The sequence below is a fragment of the Mirounga angustirostris genome, unplaced genomic scaffold (assembly GCF_029215605.1).
Source record: "Mirounga angustirostris isolate CCGP_5_RB_7025 unplaced genomic scaffold, mMirAng1.0.hap1 SCAF_8, whole genome shotgun sequence".
NCBI classification, from domain to species: Eukaryota; Metazoa; Chordata; class Mammalia; order Carnivora; family Phocidae; genus Mirounga; species Mirounga angustirostris.
In genome coordinates this window covers 72,069,519-72,096,978 of record NW_026991716.1, presented here as the reverse complement: position 1 = coordinate 72,096,978, position 27,460 = coordinate 72,069,519, and the positions used below count along the sequence as shown (strand labels likewise).

The 27,460-nt window shown below is 40.5% G+C and overlaps 2 protein-coding genes across 5 annotated transcripts in view; both read right to left on the bottom strand.

The window, feature by feature from the left end:
- The window catches only part of LOC123837903 (cytochrome b5 reductase 4), an 85,870-nt gene extending 66,155 nt beyond the window's left edge, over positions 1 to 19,715 (bottom strand). For 2 of the 4 annotated variants that reach the window (XM_045867182.3, XM_064597820.1), the window contains exons 1-2: positions 19,476 to 19,714; positions 15,062 to 15,215 (exon numbers count right to left, since the gene is read on the bottom strand). In XM_045867182.3, coding sequence (XP_045723138.1) covers positions 15,062 to 15,215; positions 19,476 to 19,550 — 229 coding nt within the window. In that variant the 5' untranslated portion in view covers positions 19,551 to 19,714. Of the gene's footprint in view, positions 1 to 15,061; positions 15,216 to 17,836; positions 17,887 to 19,475 lie in introns of all 4 variants that reach the window. The other 2 variants (XM_045867183.3, XM_064597819.1) reach the window with 2 other exon arrangements.
- A 2,184-nt stretch (positions 19,716 to 21,899) lies between these two features.
- Positions 21,900 to 26,056, bottom strand: RIPPLY2 (ripply transcriptional repressor 2). The gene is made up of 3 exons (XM_045865422.1): positions 25,589 to 26,056; positions 25,226 to 25,290; positions 21,900 to 22,116 (listed from the first exon to the last, which is right to left on the bottom strand). Exons 1-3 carry the CDS (start codon positions 26,054 to 26,056, stop codon positions 21,969 to 21,971), a joined length of 681 nt encoding a protein of 226 aa, XP_045721378.1. The 3' UTR covers positions 21,900 to 21,968.
- Positions 26,057 to 27,460: the final 1,404 nt, after the last annotated feature.

Here is a 27,460-nt window from a genome sequence, read left to right as displayed (position 1 = left end):
GTTGTTTTTATTTTAAAGTTAATTTAAAAATATTCTTTAATGTCTTTTTTTTTTTTTTTAAGGTGGTTTTATTGGGGCACCTGGGTGGCTTAGTCAGTTGAACATCAGACTCTTTTTTTTTTTTTTTTAAGATTTTTTATTTATTTTTATTTGACAGAGAGACACAGCAAGAGAGGGAACACAAGCAGGGGGAGTGGGAGAGGGAGAAGCAGGCTTCCCGCAGAGCAGGGAGCCCGATGTGGGGCTCGATCCCAGGACCCTGGGATCATGACCTGAGCCGAAGGCAGACGCTTAACGACTGAGCCACCCAGGGGCCCCGAACATCATACTCTTGATTTCAGCTCAGGTCATGATTGTAGGGTCATGAGATCGAGCCCCAAGTCGGGCTCCACACTCAGCATGGAGTTGGCTTGGGATCTTCTCCCTCCTCCTACTCACATGCTCGTGCGCTCTCTCTCTCACTCTCAAATAAATAAATAAATAAAATCTTGGTTTTATTAAAGCACAGTGACAGGACCTGTGGGCAGAAAGAGCTGCCTCTTCAAATTTCATAATTTTTATTTCTGAAAGGCAAAAACATCAATAGATAAAACCATCATAAACAAAAGCTCCTTGGGGGTCAACAATAATTTTTACAAGAGTAAAGAGATCTTAAAGCCAAAAAAGTTTGACAACTATTGCTGTAAGTATTTTTTGTACTCAAATTTTTGTAGTTTTATACAATTTTTATAATCAGATTCAAAATTAATTTTTGTTTAAAATTCAAACAGAAATTTAACTCTAAAGCCCCACATTATATTCACTCAACAAAAATTTATTTAATACCTATCATGTACACGTCAAGTATTATGCAACTACATTGTAGTATTCCTATTTATTTCACTATTCACTACTGTTCATTTTGTTGGCTCTAAAATCAATGAAGGAAAAAAGGTGTGTACACACAATAAAATCATAGCATATTTCACTGTATTCAAATGTACAGGTCCATTTTTGCAAGGACTGTGACCACTTTGCCATCTTGTGTTCAGTAAAGAAATAGCACATTAATTTTAAGTCTACTGATATTTATCTACTTCTATCAACTGCTGAGACAGGGTATTAAAACATGCAACAATAACTGTGGATTTTAATTCTACCTTTCAATACTATCAATGTTTGCTTCATGTATTTTGAAGCTTTGTTATAAAGCATAAACTGTCTTCATAATGAACTGACTCTTTTAACATTACGAAATGTCTTTATCTCTAGTAAGATTCTTTGTCTTTGGTAATATACTTTATCTAATATTAATACAGGCCAACCTTGTTATACTTACTGTCTAGATAGTATACATTTTCTTACACATATACTTTCATCCTCTCTGTGTATTTATATTTAAAGTGTATCCCTTCTACAGAGCACCTAAACAGACATTTCTACAAAGACATACAAATGGCCAACAGACACATGAAAACATGCTCAACATCACTCGTCATCAGAAAAATGCAAATATCAAATCAAAACTACAATAAGAAATCATCTCACACCTGTCAGAATGGCTAAAATCAAAAACACAAGAAATAACAAGTGTTGGCAAGGATGTGGAAAAAAAGGAACCCTCATGCACTGTTGGTGGGAATACAAATTGGTGTAGCCACTCTGGAAAACAGTAGGAAGGTTCCTCAAAAAAAATTAAAAGTAGAAATACCATATAATCCAGTAATTCCACTACTGGGTATCTACCCAAAGAAAACAAAAACACTAATTTGAAAAGATATGTGCACCCCTACCTTTATTACAGCATTATTTACAATAGCCAAGATATGGAAGCAACCCAAGTGTCAATCGACTAATGAATGGATAAAGATGTGGTATATATACATATTGGCATATTAGTCAGCCACAAAAAAAAGAATGAGATCTTGCCATTTGCAAAAACATGGATGAACCTAGAGGGTATTATGCTAAGTGAAATAAATCAGACAAATACCATATGATTTCACTCATATGTGGAATTTAAGAAACAAAACAAATGAACAAACAAAAAAAAGAGGCAAAAAAAAAAAAAAACCCACAAAACAACCCTGACTCTTAAATACAGAGAATAAATTGGTGGTTGCCAGAGAGGAAGTGGATTGGGGGATGGGAGAATTAGATAAAGGGGATTAAGAGTACACATACAGTGTTGAGCAATGAGTAATGTATAGAATTGCTGAATCATTATATTATACATCTGAAACTAATATACCACTGTATGTAATTATACTTCAATTTTAGAAAAAAGAAACAAAGAAAAGGAATTGACCTAAGTAACTTTGGAAACCAATGTTTTGACTGGAAATGTAAAACCAAAGACAAATAATTATATAAAACACTGCAAAATAAACAAACAAAACCAAATAAATACAGTGTATCTCTTCCTTATAACCATCATGTAGTTAGGTCCTGATGCACAATCACACAATCTGTATCTTTCAATTCAAATGACTGGTCCATTTACACTTAATTATTGATGTGACTGAATTTAGAGCTACCATTTTATCTAGTCTTCATCCTTACCCTCAAATTTTCTTTTTCTTCTTCCAAGTTTTCTATCTGTGTCTCTCTATTCCTCTCTCCCTGCCTTCTTTTGGGTTAACAAAATATTTTTAGAATTTCATTTTATCTATTGACTTTTTAGCTATACCTCCTCACATTATTTTTAAAGTAATTGTTCTAGGGATATCTAGTATATATACCTAACTTTAATCAGTTTACTTGAGTTAATCCTATACCCAACTAAGTGCTGGACAGTAGAGTACCTTAGGATTTCAGGATTAGAAGCATTCGTCTCTTATACTCCTGAAAAGTTTCTAAAATGACTGTAAAAGATAAATAACACATAAAACCAAAAAGACACAGAAATCAGAAGAGACGACAGCAATAAAGTTCTGGAAGCCTGAAAGCCAAATGGATGAGTGAACATTCTTAGCAGAATGAAGAAAGGTGAAATAGACCCTGTGAAAGCTGGAGGGGAACCTATAAAAACCCAGTGTGTGCAAGAGAACCCATCCCCTCCACCCCCACCCGGCCAAAAGTGTAAGAATCAGAGATTCCAGGTAGTTCTGAAGTTAGGGGGCAGGAAGATCTTGAATTCAACTGAAGCAGCAATATGAGCCTTAAATCCCCTCCCCCATCCTACACTACCAAGCAACCAGCCCCTTCCCAATCCTGCAAGAAGTGCAGGCTTATTCTCCAGAGGATGAACCAGAGAAACATTATACCAAAGGAAACACACTTGGGAGTGGGGAGAGGCTTGAACTAAAATCCAGAAGCAAAAGCTTACATGTCAAAACATTAAGATCCACCTCCTACCACCACCATCCCAGCAGCTCCCATTTCCTAAATAACCCTCAGAACACTTATTTGCAGATGATGGGGAGGATTCCAGCCCAAAAGACTTGCATACAGTCGGCTGGGGACACCTGCCAGCGCAGCCAAACCAATGCATAAAAGAGTTCTGCCCACACACGGAGCTTCCATTTAGCTCTCTGGTCCATCACTCTCAAAATAAAAGGACAGACATTTGAAGAAAGCCTCTAAAATTAAGATTAGTATCTAAGCAACTTAAATTGCCAACCTCTGGTGCACAATTTTAAAAAGAAAAAGATGAAAAATGAGACCAGCACTGCCTCAGAGAAACTAGAAAAGAGCGAGGTAACAACTGTCGTGAATACAACTTGGAGCTTCTAACTCCACCAAACTACCTCAATGATGGTGAGTCCAATTTACAAAAGAGCCAAGACAATCTGAACTGAATGCCTCAGTTTGCATGGGAAAATTTAAATAGGATGTGATAAAGGCCTCTGTGCACTTCAGAACATCAACAGGGCATAATTATCAAAGATCATCTTATGTGACATTAGTATTAGGAAAAACAGCCCTGACATTTAACTAGGAAATTGATTTAAAAGGAAATTGATCAGTAAAAGCATTAAAAATTAACCAACAGCCTGAGGAATCAGTTACACTCTAAATATTTTGAAAAAAAATCACAAACCTCTCCTAGGGAGAACAATAACAAAACATCATTAGCAACAGCCACTTTTACTATATAGTTAAAGTGGATTTACAATTTATATCAATATTAAGCAAGAAACCCTCTCTCTAAAAGATTAGTTATCCCTATTCCATGGGATCATTTCCCTCTGTCTGCCTATGCCTTAGGTCTACCAGTGACAGCTACCAACCAGCACTTGACTGCCTTGCTATTAATTACTTGGGGGAGGGGGGAGCAAGTATGTCCTTGTGCTTTGGATTATTTCTTATTTTCCAAAATAAGTCAGCTGCAAAGATTAGTTCCAAGATATAATAATGAACTTCAGAAGTAGAAAACCATAAAAAATATTTGTTCCTACCCTTAACAAAAAGAAAAAGCCAGGGGCGCCTGGGTAACTCAGCTGGTTAAGTGTCTAACTTTGGCTCAGGTCATGATCTTAGGGTCCTGGGATGGGCCCCACCTCGAGCCCCACATCGGGCTCTGCGGTCAGCAGGGAGTCTGCTTGTCCCTCTCTCTCTGTCCCTCTCCCTGGTTGTGCTCTCCTCTTTCTCTCTCTCAAATAAATGTTTTAAAAATAAAACAAAAAAAAAAGAAAAAGCCAGACAATCCATAAAAACCATAAGTTTTTGAGCCCATCTGGAAAGTAAGGTCATAAGGCAACCAATAATCTAAACTCCAGAATGATAAGCCCCTCTGAGGAGGTGAGACTCATGAATTGTTTCATCTTTGATAGAGCACAGGAAGAAGAGACATTGCTATAAAAGAACTGAAGTTTTAACACTCTTTAAGGGCCAAATGTGCACGCATGCCAATTTAGAACCCTGAAGGCCTCCGACACAGGATTCTGTACCCACTCACAAATTGCTTTTTCACAGTTTCCCACCTCAAGAGATGCTCATGAGAGGTACAAGCAGGGCAGAGCTAAGAAAGTAATATTGCTGATACTGGTGTGTAATGCCTGCTCCAAGATATGAGGGTAAAGCAGGAGTACCAAGAAGTCTATGCACACTTTCAGACTGCCCAAACACAAGGTGATTATCAGCTACTGGTGGGGCAGAAGCAAGAAATTCATCCGTGCTTCAGACTGAACCCTCACGTGCAGCAAAAGTTGTCCGTTTGCTTGGGAAGGTACAGTAAAGCCTCTCATTCTTGAGTTCCGGCATTGATACCAGGCAGAAGTTAGCTGCTGCTGGAAAGGGAAGGAAACACACATCCTCCTTCACTCTGGTCTGACATCAGGCAAATGCAAGATCAACACTGGGGGAGGGACAGAAAGCCCACTCATGCCCACACTCTGTGCTGATACAAAATAGAGCTCTTCTGGTGCTGGAAGAGAAGCCGGGCAAGGCAAAGCTCCACTGTCAGGAGGGGAGGAGGTTGGGGAGAGACAAAAAACCTGCCGGCATTCTAGATTTTGCACTGAGGATGAGGCAGAAGATAATTTCCACTAGGGAAGTGACACAAGCACTGAAAAAGTTCAGCCTCTGGGGCTCAAGTTCACAGGAGCCCCCTGAGACTGAGGCTCAAACAGGAAAATTGCAAAACCCCTTCTGCCTCCACCACAAGTCTTGCACCAAGTAACCAGCAAGAGCAGCTGGGAGCATGGAAGGAGACTCTACACAGCTATGTAAGTCAAGCTGTCAGCTAAGAGTGCAATAGGAACAAGGAGAAAATCCTCTCCTGCTGCGGGAGCCACACAAACAAGTTAGCAGCAACCCACTGTGGGAGGAGTTTGACGTCTGCGGTATACTGACGGTAACAACAGCAACAATACACCCCAAAACCAGGGCGCCTGGGTGGCTCAGTTGGTTAAGCGACTGCCTTCGGCTCAGGTCATGATCCTGGAGTCCCGGGATAGAGTCCTGCATCAGGCTCCCTGCTCAGCAGGGAGTCTGCTTCTCCCTCTGATCCTCCCCCATCTCATGCTCTCTCTCTCTCTCTCTCTGTCTCATTCTCTTTCTCAAATAAATAAAATCTTAAAAAAAAAAAAAAAATACACCCCCAAACCAGCTCAACTACTACCCAGACTGACTCAATCTAATTGTCTGCCAGAAAAAGTGTACTCATTTCTAAGTGTAAATACCTCAGGTTTTACTGTGCACCTTATGCAATACGTGACATTCAATCAAACATTACAAGTCACACTGAAAAAAAAAAAAGACAAAAAACCCATTGTCAAGAGAGAAAAACAATAAAAAATAACAACCAGACTTGAAGATGGTGTATATGTTAGAACTATTATACAGGGATACTAAAATAACTGTAATATCTTTTTTTAATAGATTTTTATTTATTTATTTGACAGAGAGAGAGACAGCGAGAGAGGGAACACAAGCAGGGGGAGTGGGAGAGGGAGAAGCAGGCTTCTTGTGGAGCAGGGAGCCCGACGCGGGGCTCGATCCCCAGGACCCTGAAATCACGACCTGAGCCAAATGCAGACGCTTAACGACTGAGCCACCCAGGCACCCCTATAATTAATATCTTTAAAAAATCTAGCAGAAAATGTGGATGACATTTAACAGAGAGGAAATATCATCACAGAAACAGAAACTATAAAAAGGAGTTTAATGGAAATACTAATACATTTTAAAGTGGGGCTCAAAACTCAATAATGGACCATGAATCTATATAAGAAAACTATCCAGAAATAACAAAGTTTCAAACTGATTAAGGAACTCCAGGGGCCAATAATCTGGAAACATCAAATATCAAGTTCCTCAACTGGTTACTATTCTGTGAAATAATAAAACAATACCATGGTTTAAAACTCCTACACATATCAAAATATACAAATGATTCGAGGTACATTTACTGAACACTAACCAGGAGCCACACCCTGTGCTGGAAGCTAGGGGTAGGGTTAGTATCCCCAAACTCAATTTAAATAGGAAAAATATTAAAAATGGCCAAAAAATGTTATAGCTGTTCTAACAGAAGTCCAACACCAAGTGCTAAGGAAGAAAGCCCAGGGGAAGAAACACAGTCCAAGAGGGCCAAAGTCAGGAGGAGATTAAAGGAAGAAACTGTTGGCAGAAAGAAAGCAAAGAACTGAAGGGTGTTAAATAGTGCTGGATGGGCAACTGCCCAAGGTCATGAGGAGGCTGGAGAGGACTGGTAAGAGCACACAGAGATGAGCCCTAGTTAAGAAAATATCTTAGAAAGAGTAATCTTTGAAAAGAGTGTGTCTTGGGTGTCTGGGTGGCTCAGAGGGTTAAGCATCTGCCTTTGGCTCAGGTCCTGGGATCAAGTCCCGCATCAGGCTACCTCCTCAGCGGGGAGTCTGCTTCTCCCTCTGCCCCTAACCCTGCTCATACTCTCATTCTCTCTCAAATAAATAAATAAAATCTTAAAAAAAAAAAAAGTGTCTTTCTAATACAAGAGGAGAGAAGAAAGAAAACAGAAATCACTAACTTTAAGCACCTTCTACTGATGGTGAACACCTCCACATGTGCACGTGATCTGTCTCTCACACAATCACACCACCCAGCCTCTGCACGTGCTTCTTCCCAGAGCCTAGAGTGCCATTCCCATTCCTCTTCGCCTAGTTAACCCTCGTTTAGCTTTCAGATCTCAGCTCCATCTCTGTAGTCCTCACTCAGCACAGCGTACCTCTCCTTCACAATACTTGTCAGACCTGATTAATGCTTTGTGCTCCCCACTGCATTGTAAATTCCCTAAAATCAAAAGCCATCTCTGTTTTATATTTCCATGTTATCCCCAGAACCTGGGAGAGAACATGATAAGAAATATTGATTAAATGAGTGAACCAAGATAGAGGAAAAGTTCAAAACTATCTTCTCTATTTTTTATGAATGACAACTACACCTGGGTAACAAAAAAAGCAAAAGCTATGTTTCATTAAATTACGAGAAATAAAAACTGTCCCAGAAGGATATCCTATATGATTGTTAATTAACATAAAAAAGAACTACAAGTAATAGGCACCCCATGGTAATTTCTTAATGAATTAATTTACATATGGCACTCAAAATGAATAACACACAAATGCTAAACCAGGATTCAATCCAGAGTTGAATATAATAAAACAGGAGAAAGTATACTGTAATAGTTTAAGCTTAAAAGCTTAGAATGGGGTAATTCAAGAATATAACAAGAGTAACTACAAATTATCGCCATAAATACACTGATGCCAATACTGCAGGAAAGAGTCTTAAAATAGCCACCTTCCTAACTATGATAGGAGTAGAAATTAATGAAACAGAAAATGGACAAGCAACAAAAATCAAAAACAAAAGTTAATAAAATTGATAAACTTCTAGTAAGACTGATCAAGAAAAAAAAAGAAGCCAAAAATTAGCAGTATCTGGACCTGCAACAGGGTATATCACTATAGAACTAAAGACACTAAAGATGTAATAAGGGAATGTTGTAAACAACTTTATATCAATATGGTCAATAACTGAGATTAAAATGAACAAATTCACTGAGAAAACATAACTTGCAAAAATTGACATAAGAACAAAAGAAAATTTGAATAGCCTATATCTTTTTTTAAAATTAAATTTATTATCAAAAACATTCCCACAAAGAAAAAAATTTCAAAACATTGGCTGAAGTCTGTAAAATGCTGTGTCAACCAAACAAAACCCCTGTGGGTCAGATGAGGCCCCAAAACCACCCATTCTCTTTCTCTACCGAATTTTTAGTGGATGAAAGGGAGGGACAGAAAGAAGAAAACTTAAAAACAAAAACAAAAGCAAGGAAAAGATTGACAATTTAGGAGATAATGACAGTAAAAGCAAATCGTCTTGATGTCAGCAGGATAGAATGAATAAAATCGACAAGGATGAGATTATCTGCATTTCAGAGTGGAGAACAGGCAATGTGAAAACCTACAGATCAGATTAGAAATGAGTGAGTAAGGGGAAATGTAGCTGTAAAAAAATGTTGATTTGTATTTCCTAAGCAAGCAAGCAATAGCAGAAGAGAGGTGTTCAGAAATCTGGGGCCGAGAAGTAATGAGGACCATACACAAAGTGGACTGTGTACAGAAGAGCTGAGCTACCTGTAATAATAGTACATTATTGTTCAGATACACCCTGTACAGCTATGACAATACATTTCATTATAAATTAAAAAGTTAGTCCCAAATTTGAAAAGCTGTTCTTAGAAGAAAAAAGTTTCTCTGCTAGAGACAAGTAATATCGCAGTTTCTCAAAATAAAAGTGAAGCAAGGAGCTAAGGGGACCTAAAGAAAAGAGCTTACTGTTGGAAAAATCAGCTCTGTTCTTGGTGGACTTGAATCTAACCCAAAAGGTATAAAACTTACTTTATTTCTGGAGTATAAATAAAAAACAGCCTAGTCGATTCTCTTTTCTCCCAGCAGTTATGTTCTCCAAAGTCACTGTGAACACTGAATTAGCAAATACTGAACCATTGCTCCTTGGGGAAAAGGCAGCGTTAGGTTTCTGTAAGCCTCTGGTCACATTTTGTCAAATAATACATAACCGTGGTGCTTAAGGTGTATTTCTGTTTAAAGACACCTTAGTCAAGATGTATTGCTGCTTCATGAGCATTTAATTCACAGCCAACAGCACTGAACTCATGCCGGAACAAAGCTTATCTAACATACATATTTTCTCTGTGAGGCACATCATAGCCTTCAGCACTATGCTTGGGGGCCACTTTAAACCAAAACACCAACAAAAAGCACAAAATATGAAAAACATGGCACTAAAAAGACCTCAAGAAAGACACATCTTTACATGTATGAGAGCAGAAATCGGAAGGCAGAGCATCGCCTTGTTAACCTCAAGTAGGAATGTGTGCTTGGGCCAAACACATTCTTCCCTGCACTGCTCATGTCTGCAAAGGACTATGAAAGCACCGTTGAGTATTGATTTCTGGGGTTATAAAGCAATTTTAGTGAGTAGGCAAATTTGCAAATTTGCAATTCACGAATAATGAGGATTGACTGTATGCACAAAAATTTACACTACAATCCTACAAAGTAAAATTTAAAAAACGGTTTACTGTAAATATATCTAGAAATCTAGGAAGCTGGACTAGAAATATAATAGGACTAAATACTACTTCTCAGACTCAATTTACCAAGATTTTCTTCTTTTTTTTTTTTTAAGATTTTTTTATTTACTTGAGACAGAGAGCAGAGCGAGTGAGAGAGAACACGAGTGGGGGGAGGGGCAGAGGGAGAGGCAGAAGCGGGCTCCTTGCTGAGCAGAGAGCTCGATGTGGGGCTCGATCCCAGGACCCTGGGATCATGACCTGAGCTGAAGGCAGATGTTTAACTGACTAAGCCACCCAGGTTCCCCTCTTTTATTTTTTTAAAAGAGAGAGAGAGAGTGTGCATGGTGGGGAGGGGCAGAGGGGAAGGGAGGGAGAGAATCCCAAGCAGGTTCCACACCCAGCACGGAGCAGAGGCGGGGCTCCATCCCAGGATCCCGATATCATGACCTGAGCTGAAATCAAGAGCTGGACACTCAACCGACTGAGCCACCCAGGTGCCCCAAGATATTCTAAATACTAATGAAACACAAAAGGTATGGACCCATTTGAAGTCACTTTTACAGTGATCTCAAGCAGGCCTCTTCAATTTACTAGTGTAAGATAATCAGCATTAGGAGAAATCAAAGCATGTTTATTTCTAAGTTATAAATGAAATCCATTAAATCCCTTATGAGCAACTTAATGTGATAAATTTTTAAAATTTTATTTATTTATTTATTTATTTATTTATTTATTTATTTATTTATTTATTTATTTGAGAGAGAGAGGGCACATGCTCAGACTTCCCGCTGAGCAGAGAGCCCAACCCAGGGTCTTAATCTCAGGACCCTGTGATCATGACCTGAACCAAAACCAAGACTCAGACTCGTAACTGACTGAGCCACCCTGGTGCCCCAAATCCCATCAATTTTTTTTAACAGAGCAGCCAGTCTACTGGTAATCAACTTTTTCTAAATACCATTCATTCAAATGAGTGTTACTGAGTATACAGTCACCCTCACTCTCACTGAGATCAAAGGCTGTATACCATACTGCCAAAAAATGATTTCATGACTTAATGTATCATTACCCACACTGACTACATCCTACAATAAAACATACCACAGGGGAAACAAAGTCTGATCTAGGCTCTACGGAGCTTTCACAGATGAGTGATTCAGATATTTGCTCAAAGTTTCATATGTTTGTAAATCACCTTTAGTTCTCAAGAAACAGCAATAACGGAGAAAACTACAAAAGTTTGCATTAATGGTAAATTCAACAAGATTTTTAAAAAAGCATTATCACTCCTATCCGTTCCTTCAACGTTCCAATTACCTCCTACTCCATTACAGTAATTACATACTTGACAGAAAATGGTGATTAAGTGAACTGCTGCCAGCCAAGTGTTCTTTTCATACCATCATTTTTAGGAATGTAACTGGACTCAACACACCTGAACATGTGCATAAATACTGATATATACTCAAAAAAGAAAATAATTCCCATAATATTAGCCGTAAAAACCCATACCAAAGGTATATTTTCTAAGATTTCTTAAAAAAAAATACTAAAACTAATTGTGTCTACCTTAACCTGATCAGCTGAAATTGGAACAGATCTAAATATGGGGCAATTGTTAGACAAATGAAGAATTTAATATTTTATCAAGGGGTGAAAAATGATACCATGATACCATGTTTCCCTATGGTACAGCTTTGATTAAAAATTGGGCCCAAGCATTATCTCTGACATTCAAAGCTAAATTTGGCATACATTCCCCTTTTAAGAAGATATCATTTATATTTTAAATTAGAATAAGAAAAAGACAGTAACATTTAGTCACACGCTTACTTTAAATTATAACTGTCTCAGAAATTACCAGTAATCTGTTTAATTTGTTTGTCTCACATTCATCCTACTTTCTACTGTCTTTGTCAACATCCTGGTTCCCCTAATACCACCTGAACTTCTGTAACGAGCTAAATGTTTTTTGTCCCATTTAATTCACTACACCCACCACCAGACTAATGTTTCCAAGGCATACTCTGATCACAATGTCCCCACATTCATATACCTCTTAGAGCTCATACTGCCATCTAAATTAAGGACACATTTCTCAGCCTGGCTTTCAAGGTCCTTTACGATCTGACCTAGCATACCTTTCTAGTTTTCTTTATAACTGTCCAACAGTTAACCTAAGTTACAGAATGTTTCTCAAGCCTTTCTGCATCTGTAGGTTAGGCTTTTCCCTCCACTTTGATGTACCTCCTCCTTATTTTCTGATGAAAACCTGTCCCCGGGCACCTGGGTGGCTCAGCTGGTTAAGCGACTGCCTTCGGCTCAGGTCATGATCCTGGAGTCCCGGGATCGAGTCCCGCATTGGGCTCCCTGCTCAGCGGGGAGCCTGCTTCTCCCTCTGACCCTCCCCCCTCTCATGCTCTCTCTCTCTCTCTCATTCTCTCTCTCAAATAAATAAATAAAATCTTTAAAAAAAAAAAAAAAAGAAAACCTGTTCTCAGCTTCTAAGCTATCACTACCACAACAGTGTCCCTGATTTTTCTAACCCACATGTCTCCCTCCCTCCAATCTGATGTCACTTTCTTTATAGCTTCTTATGGCACTTCACTCAGATGTGTCCACCTGTCAGTCATTTATCCTCTCCTACTAGAGGGGAAGCTCAAAGAGCACCACCTATATTGAGTGCTCTTGATAATAAAAACTGAACTCGTCAAAAAGGGAAAAAAAAAAAGACACACTTAACTTTTTGCAAAGGGGAAAAAAGCCTTATTACTAACAGAGTAACAGAGACTTTAAACAAATTTATCCTTAAATCGACAACCTTACCAGAAAGAGGTGCCATGCATTCAATCCTTATAGGAGATAATATAACTGGGAGCAGTGTACATATTACTTTTGAAACATAGCACACTAGTCCCTTATCTCCATCAATACACCAAATGAATAATGAAGTGTGAATGTGTTATATTAATGCCTCATTGATCTAACATAACTAAGACACAAAGGGTTCACATAAGTGAGTTTTCTGGAGAAGTGGCTGTAGAAACAGAACTCACACGCCTACAGCCTGGACCAACTGAGAGATTCTCCTGCACACTGACCTCCACTTCACCCAGTCTAGCAGAAAACACTCAGGCAGAGTGTGGCGGTCATTATACTTACACCTGGTAAAACAGGTGGGCAGCATGGACAAAGAGCAAGGAGGGTATTCAAAACCCTATAGAATGGCAAAAGGAGGGGCGCCTGGGTGGCTCAGTCAGTTAAGTGGCCAACTCTGGATTTTGGCTCAGGTCAGGATCTCAGGGTCATGAGATGGCACCCCATGTCAGGCTCCACGCTCAGCGGTGAGTCTGTCTCTTTCCCTCTCCCTCTGCCCCTCCCCCCCGTGCACACGCATGAGTGCTCTCGCTCTTTCTCTCAAATAAATAAATTTTTAAAAATTTTTTAAAAATAAATAAAATAAAATGGCAAAAGGAGTTTTTTGCATCTAGCAGAATCTTCATTCCAGCTTCATTCCAGGGTACTGTCCACAGCTGTATTTCCCTGAGAAACTTTGGGGAGTTGAGCAGCTGTTCTGTCTCAGAACAAGCTATGTCATCACCTGCTGAAGAGTCCACCCCCTTTGCCACTGAAAAAAATTTCACACTCTAACTGTGTCTGTTATGGGTTGAACTGCATAACCCCCAAATTCATATGTTGAAGTCCTACCCACCAATACTTCAGAACATGACCTATTTGGATATAGGGTCAATGCAGATATAATTAGATGAGGTCATTCTAGAGTAGGTAGGGTCCTAATCTAATATGACTGGGGTCCTTGTAAAAATAGGAAATTTGGACCCAAACAAGTACACAGGGAGAACGCAATGTGAAGCTGAAGTGAGACTGGGGTGATGCTTCTACAAGCCAAGCAACTTCAAAGATTGGTAGCAAACCAGCAGAAGCTAGGTGAGAGACACAGACATTTTTCTTTTTCACAGCCTTATGAAAAAGGCACCTTGATCTCAGACTTCAACCTCCAGAATGGTGGGACAATAATTATCTGTAGTTTAAGCCACCTAGTTTGTGCTATTTTGTTTGGGCATCCCTAGCAAACTGGTATCTTTCCATTTATCACATCACCAATCTACTATGATGACCACACAGCTCTTTAAGTAACAACTTTTTAAAAATGTTAAGCGAATTCATTCAATAAAAAACACATATTGATGATGTCTATGTGCCAGGCACCAAGGACAGAACAGTATGACTGACACGACATGGTCTGCCCTCATACAGGTCACAGTGTAATCAGGATAACTAACAATATACCGTAACTATACAATGATAAAATTACAATTGTGTAACAACAATGACTAACAAGCCGACACTTTAAAGATAGTGGGCATATTTAACCATGTCTGGATGGCTCAATGACATTGCTCCGGAAGCCCACTGTACATTCCCATGCCCTTTACTGCTTTCGTTCCCCTCTGAGATGCGAGGTTGTTGATTACCATGAGGTCTGCTTTTATCAGCCACTCTCCTGTATCTCTGCTCACTCTCTCCAACCCATTCATTTCTAGTTTGGCGCTTCTAATTTGCTATGGGCTACAAAAATCAGGTCATTAATATTGCTATGAAATTTACATTAATAAAAATTGCTTCATGTGAGAACTTAAGATTTGGCTTAAACACAGGCTTTCTGATTTACTTTCGGTTCTCAGAGACATTTTTTCTGGCAGAACAATTTCTCCCATTCAAAGCGATTCTGTTATAAGGCACTAAGGTGGGACATGATTATATATAAGCTAGAGTGTTACTGAATAACCACCCAGCAAACACTTGCTCTCTTTCTAAGGGAGTACAGTGTGGGTATGCTATGTAAACAGTTACCTAAGAAAGAAATACTGTTGAAATTCAGAATTATATACTTTGTAGTCCAGCATAAGGCATATTTTTGTTATCTACGTGTGAATCATATCACCAAATAACATGACCATGAGGTCATATGACATTACAACTGGAAAGCCCAGCCAAAACTCTTTGCAGTACGTAATAAATACCACGTACCTCTTATGCATATCCAACAATCGTCTTTTTTGTTGTGTTTTTTAAGTTCTTCTTCAGTTACTTCAATTAACCTGCCTCTTAATCCCGTTAGATCCTTGCCACTTTTGGTGAGGCGAATCCAATCCATAAGACTTCTGCCCTGTTTCAGAGGGACCTAAAAAAGGAACAGAGAATTCAATGTGGCTTCTTTGAGTCAGCTGCTTCTCCCTGCCCCACCTGCTGCTTCTCCGCAGGCTGCACACTACTCTTACTCTTTCAAAAAGAGAAGAAAACTCAAATCTAACAATTCTACGATTTTTTTTTTTTTACAGCTTTAGGTGGTTGTCAAAATCATCTCTGCTGTATTAGAATTATAAATAGAACAATATAAAATACATGAACTATGAGGTAGGGCTTAGAAATTCTGTCACATAAACGTTCACCATAATGGTATCTAATAAAACAAGAACAGTATTGAATCTGGAAGCAGAAAACAAATTTTGGTCCTGGCTCTGCTCTGTCACTAATATGTTGGAGTCACTTACCAACTTGGACCAAAATTTCTTTCCCTTAAAAATCACAAGAGATTGAATAGAAGAAAATATAAATGGCCAGCTAAAGTTGATTTTCTGGATTGTCAATATACACAGAACATTAGAAATCACAAGGCAGCAATCTGTTTTCTAAGAATTCACTAAGAAACAAAAGTTCTCAAATAATGGAAAATAAAAAAAACTCTAACACTCTATGGAAGGGTTTGGCAAACTGGCCCATGCCTGTTTCTGTATCACCCTGGAGCTTAGAATCATTTTCACACGTCGTGGTGCTGGTGGTGGTGAAGAGACTCAATTGTCATGTGGCCCTCAAAGCCAAAAATATTTATTATCTGGCCCTTTGCAGAAAGTCTGCCTACCCCTGCAAAGAAGATCTGGTAAAGGGATTGAGCTACTGTCTAAACTTGTATAACTAGTTTGTAATATAGTACCAGAGGAATGTTTAATGTAAAAGAAGGCATGTTCAAAGAAATATATTGCTACAGACTGAATGTTTGTGCCCCTCCAAAATTCAAGTTGAAATCCTAACCTCCAATGCAATGGTATTAGGAAGTAAGGTCTTTGGTAGGTGATTAAATCATAAAGGAAGAGCCTTCATGAATGCTACTAAAGCCCTCATTAAAAAGGCCTCAAAGAGCTCCCTCATCCTTTCAGCCATTTTTCCCCACATCCTCATTATCTGGGCCTTTGCAGAAAAGTCTGCCTACCCTGCAAAGAAGATCTGGTAAAGGGATTGAGCTACTGTCCAAACGGTACTCTGTTATAGCAGACTGAATAGACTAAGATATTTATATACCTCACTTTCTGGAATCTTGTCTATTGTAGGCATTCATTTACCCCCAAAATAACCAAGTTAATAGGTCTGTGGTATCACTGCAATTTCACATTCCTTCCTACCAGTTACATCATCCCATTCTTACCATCCCTGAAACTCTCTAGGTCTCTTGGTCCCAATAAATGAAGTAAAGTACGAGAATATGATCATTCCCATCCCAAACCAAAATCATTCATCTCTCTTATTTATGTGGATTCCATAATCCACTGGGTAGTTAATGCATAATCTTCTGAAAACTCAAATCTAACCATGGGCCCTCCCTCCTTCAGTGGCTCCCCACACTATTTTTTTTTTAAGATTTTTATTTATTTATTTGAGAGAGAGAGAGAGTGAGTGAGAGAGAGAGAGAGAGTGAGTGAGAGAGAGAGAGAGAGCACAAGCAGGGGAGGAGGGAGAGGGAGAAGCAGACTCCCTGCTGAGCAGGGACCCCGATGCAGGGCTGGATCCCAGGACTCCGGGACCATGACCTGAGCCAAAGGCAGCCACTTAACCGACTGAGCCACCTGGGCGCCCCCCACACTATCTTATAATAATGTCTCTAAATTCCCTAGAGTGGTTTACCAGGCCCTTTATATCTGGTCATAGTTTACCTCACTAGCTCTGAGTTTTAATTTTTGCTCCTTCCTATTAAATGCTTTAGCTAAATGGGAACTGATTCCTTGATTGCTATGAAATACCTCCTCCTTGGCCTGGCCCAGTTCCCTCCCTCTCTCTCTCACAGACACTACCTCCTCCAGAAGGCTTCTCTGACCCCAACCCCTCTGTGGTCATAACACACAGTTATAGCACTTACCACATTTTAACTATTTATTAGTGTGTGCAGCCTATTAGACTAAACTCCTTGGAAACAGAGACCATATCTTCAGCATATGGGAGGTTCTCAAAAAATATTTACTTACTAGTATTAGTAGAAATAATAGTAGCTATCATATATAGAATGCATACTCTGCACCAGACACTGTGCTCAGGACTTTACACAACAATCACACAACAATCCATGGAATCCGAATAAAAGTCTAAGGGCAAGTAACACATGAGTGCTTACCACATACCAATAGTGTGCTAAGAGAAACATTATCTCATTTAATCCTTTGAATGGCCCTATAAAATGGGTACTGTTATTCTCTTTTACACCTGAGAAAACTGAGACTCAGAGACTTAGTCATAGGAGTTGAAAAGAGAATCTGGGTCTTTCTCACTCAGAAGTCTATGCTTTTAACTATTATGATATATAACCTCCCCAACTAGCTTCTATTTTTTCAACCTCTACCCATTTCATACAATCCTGAATCAGGTTCTGATACGTGCAAGATTACCTCATTTCATAAAGGCGGGGGGAAAGTCTCAGTTTCCCTTTGAATTGTGCAATAACTATATTTTGTTCTCTGTTTGGACCCGAAGACTCACCTTTGCCATCACCGCCTGTGGACCTTTTGTCTTTGCCTCTGAGCTTTCTCCTTTTTTTTAAAAAAAAGATTTTATTTATTTATTTGACAGAGAGAGACACAGCAAGAGAGGGTACACAAGCATGGGGAAGTGGGAGAGGGAGAAGCAGGCTTCCCGCGAAGCAGGGAGCCTGATGCGGGGCTCGATCCCAGGACCCTGGGATCATGACCTGAGCTGAAGGCAGACGCTTAACGACTGAGCCACCCAGGCGCCCCTGAGCTTTCTCCTTTAAAAGGATGCTGAGAACGTGGTTTGTAGTTTTAGTACAGAAGGCCAGCAACTCTTATATTTTAATTCAGAGATTCTTTCTCCAGAAAGACTATACTATTTAGCCAAGCATTTAGTTCAAGGACAGAAAAGGTCAAACATCAAGAAGGAGGGGACAGATGATTAGATGACTGGATGATATATGGAGCTATGGAGCAATAAATGAAATATCACAGCCAGAGTCACATCACATCAAACTTTTAGGGTCCAAAGCAACATTTCTTAACCAGTTTTCTTTTCTGTGATATAGAGATAACAAAAGCAACCACTTTGTGGGATTACTGTAAAGATTAAATGAGTTAATACACTACACATGAAGCATTCAGAACACTAACATACATACATACCGTAAGCACCGAATAAATCTCTGCTTTATTATTATAGCTGGAGTTACAGACTTCTGAAAAGCTAATGAAAGCTACAGATCCCTGAATCCATAATTCTGATCTAGAGTCAACTTCATGTTTAAGTGGAGAGAAAAAGTCAGTGAAGATCCTAAATCATGCTAAGACCCAAGAGTCCAGAAATGGGGGTTTGGGCGGAGTGGTCCAAGTAGGTGGAAGTTTCAAAAACAAAACCTGAAAATATGAAGATGAACTTACAGAATGAGGAACTAACGAATAACTGCACAGGAGACAACTTTATTAAATTTTATAAATATAAAATACATTTGTATTCCACCTGTTGCTAACAGTAACTATGTTCAACAAAAAGTGAGAGTATTATATTAGCTTCAAAGACAGCAAGTGATGTCAATAGAAAAGACAGTGTGATAAAACAGGTACCAGAGGAAGAAAGCCAGTATGACTTAGAGAAGTGTCCGTAAACCCACCGGAGGATTGTAGACATTTGTTCTCGCTCCCCCCCATCTTCCCTAGCTCTGGGAGTCCCCACCTTTGGAGGATGGTCACCGGTCAATGTCGCTACTGCCCAACCTTTCCCTTCTCCTAGGGAACCCACATCACTCACAACTCCTTCCGGAAAGTGCAGAACAAAAGACCGGAGACGAGGAGAGACTGAGGGAAGGAAGCTAATACTGAGTACCTATGATAACGGCGAAAGCACGGTGCTGGCCCTGTCATATACAACTCAATTTAATTCGCGGGAAAAGACTTCCCAGAACGGGAAAAGAGGATGAGGGGGGAGGGGCTAGTAGGTGAGAGAGAGGACTGCAAACGACCGGGGAAAGAGATCGCTAGCTAGGGCAGGAGGAACGAAGGCTAGAGATGAGGACAGGGTGGAAGAGGGGGCCGAAAGAGAGAATGGACCGTTCGGTAGAACGGAACGCCGGCGGGAGGCGAGCTGAACAAGACGCACGGTGTCATCCACTTACCTTGCTACGCCCCCCGGAGGCGACGCGCTGCTGCGAGCTGGGGGCCGGGAAAGACTGGGAAGGGACGTTCAGCATCCTGGACCCCTGGCCCTGGCCCGGGCCCTGCCCGGGGTCCGCCGCCGGACAGGATCGCTCAGCTCTACCCCTCCAGGGTAACACCTCCCGCTCCAACTCCGAGGCCGGGCAGAGGGCAAGCCCCCGGCCCACTTCCGGGGTCGCCGAGGGTGAGGCGCGCCATGACGCAGCACGTCGAGGCCGCGGGGGGTGGAGCCAACGGGACGAACGCAGCGCCGGAGGGGAGGAACCAGACCCAAGTACGCGTGCTGCATTAGCCCTGCACCCTGAATTTCAGCACCGCAGTGAGGTGACAGCTATTCCGTGTTCGGATTAAAGACAGAGCGAAGCTGTTCCTTAGCCGTGGTGCTGACAGAATCTGAGCATAAATTCTTTCAGACTCCTCTTAACCCAGAACACAAATGTCTGTTGTTATGCCCCACCTTCACACGGCTTGAAATATGGAATAAAATAATACTATCAAAGCATTTTGATTTCTCTGAAACTCTCTCCTCTAAAGCACCCGGCTGTACAGGAAAGAGAACTTTTAAGAGTTAGGGCGTCAAATGCAAACAGCCACAGCCACTCTTATGAGGTGAAGCTTCACCTTTAAGAACCCCCGCTAATGACAAACGAGTCAAAGAAGCTAGTAAAGTCTCCTGCTCCATTCACCCACTCACAAGTTCTCCCTCCTCATCTAACTTCTTGTCTTTGCTGAAAGCTACAGGGAATTGTGTACAGATACAGCCCATCCCCAGATGTAGTGACGAAGAGTTATGTTTGTCAGATAGGTTTAGTTTGAATGCCATCTCTGCATTTAATAAATGAGCAGACTTACACAAGTTATTTCAGTATCTCAAAGTCTCATTTTCCCCCTCTGCCTAATGGATTTAGGTTTCAGTAAGAATTAAATGAGATGTCATATGTAAACTACCTAGTACAGTGCCTGGTTAATAGTAGGCACCCAAAAAATGGCAGTGGCTTGTCATACTATTCCGACATATTGAAAGAAGCTCAAATACTGTGCAGCTAAAAACAAGTCCCTAATGATCCAGATTGGTGACCTGGTGGGTTTTTTTGCATAGCCCTTGGGGAACACACACATCATGAGTGTAGAATCCAGTGAAGGGAAAGTTTTCAGAAGAAATACAGTTCTAAATAACTCTCCCTGTCCACCTGCCATTACTAACTTTTCCTGACTCTGACACATGATTTAAACTTGCTCTGTTTCAACTGCCTTGTCTTTAAAGTGCCTGTAAATCAATGTTTGTAGTATCCTTTCAATTAGAAGGAAAAGCGTGTGATCTATGTAGCCATTCAAGTAAGAGGCATTTCTTAGCCAGGTAACCATCTCTGACCTTCACCTCTACCCATCATGATTCTGGGATACTAAGAAACATTTGCAATGAAAATGCTTATTGGGAGACTGCATTAAGCTAAAGAACCTCATGACCATAGTCTAGGTTACCTCTACCTTGCAATGTGCTCCTGTTTTTCTCTGTCATTAAATGGTAATGTATTCTTCTATAAGTCTACATTTTAAAAAACTAATCAGAGAATTTCTTATTTCACTTCCCATGAGAAAATCTGTACATGACAATATCAGGAGCAAGGAGCCAGAACAAAGGAAGGTGATGCTGTTGAAGAATGTTTCATATCTGCCAAATGTCTTAGCTCCCCCTTAGACAGAAATAGAAAAAGATCAAATTCTAGCCTTTTGGCTCTCCTTTTTTAGACTCCATATAAGTCGTGCTCACTTAAACATTTCTTTTTAAATTCTGGGGATCCCTCAATGAAGTGCTCTAATTATTGAACACAAATGCTATTTTACTACTAGATTTAAGGGCGGCAGAGGAGTATTAAAGTGATCTTGATTCATCATTCATTAAAAATCCCTAAAATTTAATAGCCATGGCATTAATTGACATTCTCAATTATGGACAATGATTTAAAGTGTTTTTCACAATCTGCTAGCAAACACATAATATTGTGTGATTGGTAGCATAAGGTGATTTTTTCATTATCTAAAAATATTCATCAGCAACACAATACCTAATGGAGATCAGTAGGAAATACCAGATGTTACAAGATTCAGTCTTGAAAATTAAATATAGTCATTCTTTGCAAAGTTTTAGCTAAATATTTGCAAAATTATAACTAAAATTAAATTTGTAATTTGATGAAGAGATCAAAAGTATCTTTTGTAAGCCCCAAATGTTTACAGTCCAATCAAGACATCCGTAAATGGCACTTATTTTTAAATTCCAACACTGAATTATAGCGTAGGGGTAAAAAAAGCCAAACTACTATAGAATTACAAAATATTTCATTTTATTAATAATTTATATACAAATAAATTAGTATGAAGGATTATGATACATTTGTACACTAAATTTAAATCCTATAAGCTTTGAATGTCATCACAAGTAACTAATCAGGTTAATTTTCACAGATCAGCTCCTCAATATCATCTTCACTATCAGAATCTTCATAAAATGAAATTGTGGCTTGAATTGGAAAATTTTTCAGAAGAGCTTCTGCTTCTTGATATAAGTAATCATAACACTTTGATTTTGGCCAAAATAGTCTGAAAGAAGCAGACAACATAATAGGCTTTATTTTTTTCACATTCAGAATCCTTATATTCATGAAATGTTCAAATGCTAAGAGCTCCACATACTTAACAATTGATGTATGCCTTTAGATAGTCTAAAAATACTATTATCTCAGGTGTCATGGGAGTCTACTCGCCAAAGTATCAATAACTAGTTAATCATTTTAAGTCTTTATCCAAGCTGTAAATTGGATCAAACAAATTCACACAAAACCTTGTGTGATAAATATTTAGATCACTTTAGGTATTATGAATATATTTATTCTCACAATATACAGATGGTTTGTCTTCCAATTTCCAAATTCCTTTGGGGGGAAAATGAATCCTACTATTACATTAAAAATTCTGAAACCCAGTTTTATAAAGACAACAATATATTATGCACCTTCCAGAAAAGCAGAAATCACCAGTATCTTGCTTAACTGTTAGTTACAGATGTAGCTAACAATGTAAGTTTAGAAGAGTACAAAAAGCAATATTTTGAAGTTTTTCTATGCACTCACACCAGGGCTATAGGAAGGCTTCCTCTGACCCCAACCTTGATCCCATCTCCCTCCCATTTCCCCATCCAACAAAATTGGAAATACCATATTGGGATATTGAGAATAATGCTGGCTTTTCACAACTTACATGTAACCCAATTACCTCAGAATTTCAAATTTTTGACAAATATTAATCTTGCCATCTGGTCTTCTATTATTTTCCTCCAAAGAAAAGAAAAGAAGAAGGATATGGCTGACTCACCAACAACAGTGCAGTCATTTTAGTGTAGGGTAGTTAGCCCCATGTACCCATTTATAACAGAGTGCTTCTAACAAAGAGAAGTTTACATTATATTCAGTATACTCAACTTTAAAAGGCAGAAAAGTAGGCAATATAGTTTATAAATGTTTCTAGCCAAATGACAAAAAAGTTTTAATTTTGGTGCCTTTAATAAGCAACCATCAATAATTCAGTCATTCAATAAATATTTTAGTGATCTCATGCCAGATGTAATTCATAATACAAAGATAAAAAAATCTTAGTCTCTATCCTCAAGAAATAACAGTATTCAAGACAGAAATTAATAAAAATAAAATAAACTTAAAAGTAGTATAAATAAATGGCTACAGTAGTTCAGAAAAGAAAGGGATTTCTTATACAGGAAACAGATGATTTTCCAATGCTTAACTAGAACTGTCAGATCCAAAGAATGTTGTTTAATTGTTACCACACTCTGCCCAGAATCTCTGACTGACCACTTTCCTTTCAGGGACTTCATACTTTCCTGAATTCTCCCCTGTCCCGAGTGATTCTTCTCGGTCTCCTTTGTGGACCTCTTTTTCTCTGTATACAGGTTGGTATTGGCCTTCCCCAGTGTTTTATCAAGAGTGATCATCTCTCCTCTCTCATTCTTCTGGAAGACCTGATCCACTGACATGATTTCTTCAACTGTTCATTTACTGAAGACTCCCAATTGTCTGTATTTCCACTTAAGATCTTGACTCTGGGCCCCTTACCTGTGTGTGTGTGTGTGTGAGTGTGTGTGTGTGTGCGCGTGCAGCTCTTTACTAGACATATGCATTTGGATACCCCCTAGGCACATTAAATACAATAAATGAAAAATTGGACTCGTTATCTTGTTCCCCAAATCTGTTTTAAGCCCTAATTTCCACTCTGTTTATACAGCATTCATCTGGTCATCTGCCACAAACTTGGACGCCATTCTGTCTTTTTACCTCCTCTTCACCTGCCATATACAATACATTATAAGCCTAATCTATTATGTCATCTAAGCATTCCCCAAATTCACCCAGTCCCATCCACACTTCCAATACCTTAGAATGGCTCTTTATCATATATTGCCTGAATTACAGTAACTTCCAATTTCATTTAGTTTTCTAACTAAGCCTATATACCATTTTCTTAGTGCTTTTTCTGAAACATAAATCTGATCACACTACCTTTGAGTAACCCCCAATACCATCCACAGAATAAAGGTCATGGGTTTCCAATGCCATATACAGGAATAGAACAAAACTCTATACCAAGGTGTACAAGATCCAGCTTATGGCTTACCTACTAGAATGACCACAGCTTCATGCACCCAAATTCCAGCTCCTTGAGGCTCCCATAGGGAGCCATGTTGTTCTATGACTCTGTATCCCCTCTATGCTATTTCTTCTGTCCCCTTTTTCTCCACCTACCATCCATCTGGCTAACTTCAAGCCTCAGCTATGTAACCACATCCTATCATACACACTTCCCAGATCTTTCCCTACTCCCTCAGGGAGAGTTAGGTACTTCATGTCCTTTACATACGGACCAAACTAAACTATTATAACACTTGCGAATGGGGTGTGATTATTTTTTTCCTGTGTCCATCACTAGGTAGAAAATTAATCAGCATGTATTGACTTCTACAAGCTATTTATAAACATATACATACAAATATCATACGCTCTGTATTTCACAGCTCTCTGAAGCAAACTGCAGAATGAACCTTTCACCTGAATAAAAGCTACAAAGATTTCTACAGAAAGGCCGACAACCCGTGGCTAGGAACCATAAACTAGCTCTTCATTGTTATGTCAAGTAACCTCGACCCTTCTTAGGAAGCTTCGTGATCTTTAGGATTTTCATTACACTTCATTTTTTCTTCCACGTCAAGCTCGATTTGCTGTAAAACCGCAACTATGAACACCAGTCTTCCTTCTGGTTTGCAAGAGAGTAAGAACATACACACTCTGCCTGCTGTGAGGTCAATTTCATTCGAACCCTTTAGCATTAAACAACACAAAACTGGTTTGCAGACATGAGATGTCACCGGTCGACTTTCACGATGCCATCCACTTTCCCTCTTTATAATATACTCTTGAAGAGTTTACTGAGTGGGCACTGATTAAAAGAACAAAATAGTTCTTTCAGGTGAGAGCGTGAACTACATTTATCAGTTCGTTGAGTAAAAGGCCTCTGGGATCCGTGAAGACAGATTTTCCCAGAGAGAAGAACTGCAAGGCCAGCCATGGAGCTACGCGCTGCGATTCCCGACTCTACCCTGGGCTGGAGGAGCGGGAGACCTTCCGTGAGGCCTATCACTCACCTGACTGGGTGTCTGTACTGGGAAAGCTTTCCGGAGGCTTCGGTCACCCCGGGGCCGTCCGGCATCTGGGGACGAAAGAAGATGAATCACAGTTATCACTCACCTTCTAGAAAGGTGGAAAGCGGTCTAGTGTTCCTCGCGCCCGCGGGGCATGTGACCCCCGGGGCTCTCCGCAGCCTCGCTCCTGGCCGGATGCGCGCGTCCGTGGCTCTGGAGGACACCCTCGCAGCATCAGGACCTCCGGTAGGGCCACGGGCGGGCGCGAGCTTAAACGAGGGGCCGGCCGGGCGCGTGTCTCCCTCGGGCAGGGCATACCCAGTCCGGGTAGCTCATCTGCCCTCCGGGGAGGCGCGGCTCACTCACCGCCTCCGCCGCGTGCTGCGGCGCCCCCTCCTCCTTGTAGCCTCTGGCGTCAACCCACGGTCTCCAGAAGCCTGCGGGTCTGCGGGCTGGGGGGCACGAGGCGCGCAGAGGAGACGGGGGCCCAGACCCGGGAGGACCGCCCGAAGCCGAGCGCGGCCCCGGGACCGGTGGGGGGCGGAGAGCGGAGGGGAGGAGCCGGGGAGGCGCGGGCGGTAGGGCCGGGGTGGGGGAGGCGCCGCCGCCGGAGTCCGCGCCCTCGCGCTGCGTCCCGCGGTCGGGGCCCGCGGGCGGCGAGCGGCGGCAGCAGCGCGCGCGCTCGCCGGCTCCGCTCGCCGAGGCCTCCCCGGTTTCCATGGCGCGGCGGGCCGAGCAGAAGGCGGCTGCCAGCTCGCGGGCTAGCCGGGCCTCTTCGCTCCGCCAGACCCGAGACCCGAGCTTTATATAGAGAGCCCCGGCTGCCTGCTGCATACTGAGAGGTTCGCTCCCTCTCCGCCCCTCTCTCCCCAGCTAGCCGCATAAACAAAAAGGTTGCGCGTGAAGGCGCAACGGGCTGAACCCCGGGTGCGAACGCGTGCAGCTCCCAAATGGCCCGGGAATGGGTTTTGTTGAGCGAGTGTTAATCGCTCTTCGACACATGGCTGCGGGGGAAAAAACAACATTCGCCCGAGCAGCCAATTTCCAAGTGAGGAGTCTAGGAGGCGATAAAATTAAGCAATTCTACACGTTTTGTGTATTTCTGCAAAAAGGCCAAGTGGCTGGTAATTGCTTGACTCGAGGCTTTTTGGAATGCGGTCAATGCAACAAGCTCTGCATCCCGTCTGCTAAAAGCTGGGATGCGGACTAAATTAAAAGAAATGGCCTTAACTCCCCTTTCCGGCAGAATGAAAGCTGGGTGAATGAACAGACTCCTTACGAAAGGAAATTTTCGTTAATGTATTGACAGACTAGGTTCTGCCTAGTATTATTTGTAGATTAAAAAAAAAAAAAAAGTGAATGGTAAAAGACTGAACCGAGACTGAACAGCCACGAGAACCGAAGATTGGAGTCATGTGATTTAGGCATAGAACTCTATATTATTTTCTCCTCTCTTTGTGATTTTCCTCAACATCTTACCAGTGTCCCCTGAAGAGAAGTCTTGAATTTCATGTATACACTTCAGTCACTACTTGGCATTTTGTCACTCAATGATAATTAGAAATTATTTTGTGGAGGCAGGGTGTGTGTAGAATGATAATGAAATCTTGAAAAGTTATAGGACCAGTTGTGAACCTCTCCGTAACCCTGTTTCTCTTATTTAAGTTGACCCTCACTTATTACAAAGATCCATTAAACTTGGTAAAAAGCGTTATGCTTGGAAAACATATATAGGAAAGATAATATATAAATGCCATAATTTTTTTCAAATGTTTTAAATAATAGAGCTGAGCTACTTAACAGTTGTAGATAAAAGCTTTTAATGCAAGTAATAGTGTCTCAGCTATTCATTCAGTTACTGTTTAGGAAAATAATCTAATTAATACTTAAGGATCTACCCATCAGGAAAGTGAGATATGGTTTGTTTCAGATAACGAAATCAGTAAGGATAGGTACCTAATGCATGTCTCAATGTCCTAGAATTATTGTTGGCTAAATAAAATAAAACTTATAGAATGCTTGCTACAAGGCCTCACACATAGGAAGCTCTCAACAATTTTAAGCTATGTTTAAAAAATGTAAGTCCTTAACAAGTGTTAAGCTGTCTGATGAAATGTTCATCATTTCGGTTTCATAGACATCTTTTAAGGTGTCTGTAATGTGGTAAGTACTGTGCTTTCGGGAGGTAATGGTGAATAAGGTATCCCCCACTCCCCACCCCCATCCTCAAGAGGGTTA